The 7,035-nt window shown below is 32.4% G+C and overlaps 1 protein-coding gene and 1 long non-coding RNA gene across 2 annotated transcripts; one reads left to right on the top strand and one right to left on the bottom strand.

Moving 5' to 3' along the window:
• The first annotated feature begins 433 nt into the window (after nucleotides 1-433).
• On the top strand, nucleotides 434-3,074 carry LOC108460843 (WAT1-related protein At3g28050-like). The gene is made up of 7 exons (XM_017760522.2): nucleotides 434-821; nucleotides 944-1,009; nucleotides 1,171-1,284; nucleotides 1,732-1,996; nucleotides 2,099-2,257; nucleotides 2,343-2,494; nucleotides 2,592-3,074. The coding sequence occupies exons 1-7, from the start codon at nucleotides 625-627 to the stop codon at nucleotides 2,746-2,748; spliced, it is 1,110 nt and encodes a 369-aa protein (XP_017616011.1). The 5' UTR covers nucleotides 434-624; the 3' UTR covers nucleotides 2,749-3,074.
• On the bottom strand, nucleotides 2,997-3,928 carry LOC108460844 (uncharacterized). The gene is made up of 2 exons (XR_001867676.2): nucleotides 3,653-3,928; nucleotides 2,997-3,497 (listed from the first exon to the last, which is right to left on the bottom strand). It is a non-coding gene; the product is annotated as an uncharacterized LOC108460844 (long non-coding RNA).
• Between the last annotated feature and the right edge of the window lie 3,107 nt (nucleotides 3,929-7,035).

The following is a 7,035-nucleotide window of genomic DNA, read 5'->3' as shown; positions in this document are numbered from 1 at the left end:
AAATCAGTCAGATAACTAAATTAACCAAACTTAATAAATAATATTATAATATATAAGTATTCGGTAGGAGTTGGTTGGTTCGGTTAATTTTTGAAAGTATAAATTAATTAGTCAATTAATTTTTATATGTTTTATACTTATTTTAACAAATATATATATATATATATATATATATATATATAAATTTCAGTTTTTTTAAAAAAATTTAATTTAATTAATGATTAAAATTTACAATAATCTATTAATTTAATTAATAATAATTCAAGTAAGTTAACCGATTCAACATTCATCCAATACACTACACTGTATACCGTTGCAAATTGCACCTTCCTAATTTTGCCTTATCTCCGTTCTTTTTTCTTTTTTTTTTCTAAATTTTTTATGCTTTTGTCGAAAAAGAAAACATAAGGGCCATTCTACCAATAATTATACCACATAGTAAATCACGTATTTATAAAGTAACTCATCAGCAATTCCCATCAAAGTTTTTTGTCTACGCATCCCTCACAAATAACAGTACCTTCCATTTTTCAACAAAAACTCTTTTTTATTCTTTTGGAAGTTTACTGTGTATTCTTTCTTTCTGGTGTGTTGGTTTCAGTTTTCATTTTGAGAGGGGAAAAAATGGTGTGGAGATGGAGGTACTGTTACAAGGATGTTCTGCCATTTTCAGCTATGGTGACAATGGAGTGTATAAACGTGGGTTTAAACACACTTTTCAAAGCGGCTACTTTGATGGGCATGAGTTACCATGTTTTTGTTGTCTATGCTTATGCTATAGCTGCTCTTGTTCTCCTTCCTGCTCCTTTCTTCTCTTACAGGTCCTTTTTATTACTACTCCAACTCCAACTCCAACTCCAACTCCAGTTTTAAGTGTTTCATTTTGGTATTTGAAAGCTCAAATTGTTCATTTCTGATATGTTTCTCTTTGCTTTTATTGCAGATCAAGAGTGCTTCCTCCACTGACCTTCCCTATACTATGCAAGATTGGTCTGCTTGGGCTTATAGGGTAACTTTTTCTTTTTTTCCGACTCATGCACCTCACATGGTTTCAAAAACAAGAACCCATGATTTTGTTTTCTCTTTTAGAGGATTTTATCCTTACAACTTTTGCTTCATTTTCACAGAAAAATCTTGTGTTTTCCATTTCTTTGTTGTTTTGGATTCCAGGAGTTCATCTCAGATCATGGGGTATACAGGCATCAATTACAGTTCTCCAACTCTTGCTTCTGCAATCAGTAACCTCACACCGGCTTTTACCTTCATCTTGGCTATCATTTTCAGGTAGTTTTAAGCACGCTTTAGTGCACAAAATTCGATGGATTATTCATCTGGAAAAAAAAGAAGAAAAAAACTGGTTCCACCCCTGTTTGGTTTCTGGTTAAGTTGGACTGACAGTTAAATTCCCTTTTAGTCAGAGTTTTTGATAGAATTTCATCAGTTAATTCTGTCCCTTGGATTTTCAATTATGCTTTTCTTTTTGCTTTTGGATGGTACTTGGGGTTCACTTTGGTAACCAAAGCAACTTTGGGCCCCAACACACTTTGACCCAATACCTATTTGCTCAATTTGGTATACTTCAGGCTTAATTTTCATCATTTAACAGTGTACTTCAGTTGCTAAATGCTAAGAAATGTTTTTCCTTTTTTTCGAAATATTCTCTGATGTAATAATCCTGCCCTCTCTTTAATTTTGATTCCTTTTCTTTTGTTCTCGCAACTTGGAAAAAAGAATGGAGAAGCTAGCTTGGAAAAGAACAAGCAGTCAAGCTAAAGTCATAGGCACCATAATATCAATCACTGGTGCATTTGTGGTGACTCTTTACAAGGGTCCAGCCATAGTCATTGCTTCAACGCCTTCATCGTCTCTTCAACAAGACCTTAATCCATCGAATCGGCTTTTCGCTGGACTTAACTCTTCAAACACTAATTGGGTCATTGGTGGCATTTTCCTCACTGCTGAGTACATTCTAGTTCCTCTCTGGTACATTGTTCAGGTATAAAGAGTTTGCCAGATTGGTTACAAGTTATATGCTTTATTCCAATTGTAAGTTTGTCGAAATACAATGAAATGTAATCGATTCTCTATGGTTCTGCAGACGCAAATCATGAAGGAGTACCCGGATGAGATGACTGTTGTTTGCTTTTATAATTTATGTGTGAGTTTCATAGCTGCAATTGTTGGTTTAGCTACTGAGAGAAACGCAAGTGCTTGGAGATTAAAACCAGATATTGCATTAGCCTCGGTTGTTTGCTCGGTAAGGAACTTGTGCCATGGTTAAAATAGTCCCAAAACTCTTTGAATTTCCTATCTTATTGTTCACCCTGTATGATCCTGTTTAGGGACTCTTTGGTTCTTGCTTGAACAACACGGTCCATACATGGGCTCTGCGCTTGAAAGGACCTGTTTTTGTGGCTATGTTTAAGCCATTGTCAATCGCCATCGCTGTTGCCATGGGTGTCATGTTCCTAGGTGACACACTGTATCTTGGAAGGTATAAAAAAAAAATTTAGTATCGTGCATAATTTTCTGTTTTTTTTTTCCTCTTTTCTTTTTACCCTAATGATTGGTTTTCCTTTGTACATTCACAGTCTCATCGGAGCAACAATAATATCGATCGGATTTTACACAGTAATGTGGGGAAAAGCAAAAGAAGAGATGGCTGAATGTGGCAATGAAACCATCATAGACTCACCATCTTCCTACAAGGCTCCCCTGCTTCAAAGCTATAAGAACGAACAAGTGTAGAAATCAAATTCAAGGACATGCGTATGAATTATGAAAGCAAAATCAAATCAAAATATGGCAAAATCTGCAATCAACCTTTTGTAGATGTGCAGAAAAGTTAGAAATTCAATGCCAAATCCATTTCTCTGCAAAAAGGTGTACTGATATAAAGATACTGTGGCTTAATGTGAATAGAAAAAAGACTAGAACCAACCCCAGATGAATTTGGGCACCAAATATGTATAAATTGGTGTAGTTTGAAAACCATCTTTGTTATAACTTCAGACTTCTACATGTATTGATTGGTACAAAATCGAAATGATACAATATTAATATTGTAGACCTAATTTTTAGCCCGGGCCCATACACATACAAAAACCAAAAAATAAAACAAAATATTAAATAAGTCCATTTACAAATAATAGCCAGTCCAATTACACTAAATAATAAACCCAAAATACTAACCAATTACATAAAAATCCAAATAAAACAAAAGCCCAAATTTTTAAAAAAACCCTTGACCCACAAATTTTTCAGCAAAGAGGGAAACTGCCTCCCTTCAGCCACCATGTGCCCACGTCCATCAGCGCCTCTTCACCACACACGTCGGCACACCAGGCACGACCCTCAACTCTTTTGTTGCTCGCCCACGTCCGTGTCCGTTCATGTCACCACGACTTGCGATTTAAGCAAGAAAACAGCAGGAAAACTACTTGTATTCGGCTATAAAGCTTCCAAATTTTTCATTGTAAAGGGTTTTTCTTTTTTTTCTGAAATACAAAATATACCAAAAAAGAGAGTAAAGAGCAGCCAAGAAAACATTTCTAAGGTGGTTATTTATCATTTTCTTTTTCTTGTTCTTTTGCTTTATTTTCATTTCCATTCAAATCCGAAAATACGAAATAAAAGGGGAAAGGGTGAGTACCTCTCGATTCGCCTCGCAAGAGGGGTTCTTCGACCCTCTGTTGGTTGTCTACGGCGGCGTGTGTGACGAGAGTGGTGATATTTGAGAGCCATTCGGCTGAAAAGAAAAAGGGAAATAGGGAGAGTTTGAGAGCATTAGGGTTTTAAAAAGGGGCAAAAATAAAAATGATTTTTTAAAACAGTTTTTTTATTTTAAATAACACATTGAAGCAGCACAGTTTGGGAGGGAGCAGACCCGCGTGTTTTGCTTTGGAATGGGGGATTTCCGCGTTTGGTCCCTCTCTGTTCTAGTACTTTTTGATTGAGTCTTATCTAGATTTCTTTGGTTTTTTTCCAATTTTTTCCCTGAAACTAGCGCATTTGCTCATTTTGGTCCGCCTTGAAGTGATGTGTCTTGAAGCTAGGGAATAATTTCATTTTCGACCCTCACACATTTTTGTTTTTTTTTCCCTCCTTTTCAATTTCCAATGGTTTATTTTATTTATAAAGTATCCCTTTTATTTTAACTTTATTTTAATTGAGTTTTTTGTTTTATTTGCATAATTCACTTTTTTTAATTAAAATTCATTTAGCATTTTTTTATATATATTCATATATATTTAAAATCACTTTGACCATTTTTTTTAAAACAACATTATTTTAGAGTTTTTTTATATATCTTATTTTGTATGATATTACATTTGAAAACTCTTATATGTTATTATCGAAATTAGCTTTATTCTATACACATTATTGTTTTCATATTATTTTATGTAAATATTCTCTTTTAAATTTATTATATGTGTATATTCTCTTTTAAGTTTATTTATGTATAATTTGGCTCTCTTTAAAAGATCTTATTTTAAATTATATATTTTATTTATTTTAAATACTTTGGTACCTCGGTATACATCATTTACACTCTTTTTCCGTTTTCATATATATATCATTAGTTAAATTAACTTGTTTATGTTTCATATTATTATTTTGAATTTCTTCTTCGTAATATATATTTTAATAATTATTCATACATTGTCGGTTTTATATACACACAAATTATTTGAATTTTGCTTGTATTATTTCTTTGTATATATTTAATGGTCTTTAAATTGTTTATATCATTGATCCCTAGTTCTTGTGTTGTCTTGCATATCACATGTCGTCATTGGCTTTCATGTCGTTTTCACATATTATTGTTCATACATGTAATTATATTTTTGTTTCTTGTTGTTACATCATGGTTATATTTCCCATATTCACTCAATATCGTTTTCACATATTATTGTTCATACATGTAATTATATTTTTGTTTCTTGTTGTTGCATCATAGTTATATTTCCCATAGTCACTCAATATCGATTGTCCTTTATTTCCAAACAAATCAAACAAGTATATTTTGACTCGTTTTTTGCAATTGTATTTGAAACTTCACAAATCAAGGTAATGTTTCGTGTTTGGAAATTCGAGGAATCGTGCCCTAACGTGCTAGGTTTCGATTTATCGTTGGACCAAATAACCAAATACCCTTTTAAAAATTTTCGTTGCGTGTTTTGGAAATCATGAGGTGATCTCAGTTTTTGGAGGCTTAAAATATCATGTCCTAACGTGCTGGATGTGATATTTTATTCCTTTGGAACGAGTGAATCTCAAAATCCAATTGGAGTTGCTTCGCGTGTTTTGGAAATCATGAGGTGATCTTAGTTTTTTGGAGGCTTAAAATATCGTGTCCTAACGTGTTAGATGTGGTATTTTATTCCTTTAGAACGAGTGAATCTTAAAATCCAATTCGAATTGTTCATACATTTTTAAAGGAATTGTATTTTAATTTTTCTTCCCCTTTCAAATTTTCAATGGTAGGACATTCAATAATCAATCGGTACCAATTTTGGGCATCACGAGGTGCTAACCCTTCCTCGTGCGTAATCGACTCCCGAACCCTTTTTTTTTCCTCAATTTTCGTAGACCTAAAATTATTATTTTAATAAATCAAATGGTTTATTAAATTGATCAATCTTAAGGTGATCCGATTACATCTTAAAAAAGGTCGGTGGCGACTCCATACCTCTTTTTAAAGTCAACCCCCGTTTTTTCAACTTTTAAAAATGGTTTCAACAAATATCATTTCGTTTTACCTTTAAATTGATATGATATGGATTCACCTTAATCTTCTTACAATGTCTTTGAGATAATCAAACAATGTTCCAAACACGTTATACCAAATTGTTAACAGTTGCAGTATCCAAACATTCCCCAGTGAGAGGGATTAGAGTTGGAGAAGATGAATTTCGGCCTATGTTGGGCTATAATATGGACCTTATACTACAATATTAGGGTGTTTGTTTAAATTGGGTCATTTTAAGGCCAATTTAGATAAGGGTAAACTACACCATTAGTTACTAAACTATGTATAAGTTTTTGTTTTAGTCACTTAATTAAAAAAATTATAATTTGGTCACTAAACTATTAAAAAGTTTTTATTTAAGTTATTGGGCTGTAAAAATAGATACTATATGGCTTTTTCTGTTCGCACTACTTACACCAATCGAAAGCTTTCTCTTTCTTTTCTATAGTTCAGTTTTTTTTTCATGAAATAACTTTGGACGCCACGAACATGTAAACTAAAATTCAGACAACTTTTTTCTCCAATCTCTAATATTGACCATTAGATTGACTTGGATCTAAGGTATGTTCTTCTACTCGTTGATGGGTACTGATAGCAAGTTAATTTTGTGCTTTTAATGTATCTATTTTTGGCCATTTTTAAAAAAAAAACTACTAAACTTATGATTTCTTGCTTAAATCTTGTCAAGGATGAAATTGGAGTGTCAAAATTCAAAATCAAGCAAAATGGGCTAAATTGGAATAAGAAGAAAGAAAATGGGCCGAATTAAAAAGATTGCAGAATTAGTGGCTGAATAAATTAGATTTTTGAAGTTATCAAATTCTATAAATAGAAAAAAATCTAATTTTTAGTTGATATATTCTTAGGATGAATCCTGATAAATTTAGCATGTGGAAAGTATATAAATACCTTATATTGGGTGCATGAAAAAACAAATTTGAATAGAAAAAATAGAATTGAATAGAATAAAAATACAATTGCTTTCTTTTATTTCATCCAACATCTCTAGCAAAAGTTTGTGAGCATTCTGCCATTTCATTTTCTTTGCCTTGTTTTTTCACATTTTATTTCAATCGCTTCCTAAGTCCTTTTCTCCTTTCCACCCTTCATTATTACGATTAAATTCTTTCCCATAAACCTAAAAAACATGATTAATCTCGTGCTCAACTAATTTCCTTTTAGCCCGATTATTATTTCGACAAAAATATCTTGAGATATGAATTCGCACTAAAAAGACCTTTCAACACAGTATTCATTATCTCTCTGATATATGGTATAGTCAC

The sequence above is a fragment of the Gossypium arboreum genome, chromosome 4 (assembly GCF_025698485.1).
Source record: "Gossypium arboreum isolate Shixiya-1 chromosome 4, ASM2569848v2, whole genome shotgun sequence".
Taxonomy (NCBI): Eukaryota; Viridiplantae; Streptophyta; class Magnoliopsida; order Malvales; family Malvaceae; genus Gossypium; species Gossypium arboreum.
This window is presented reverse-complemented; position numbering and strand designations above follow the sequence as displayed.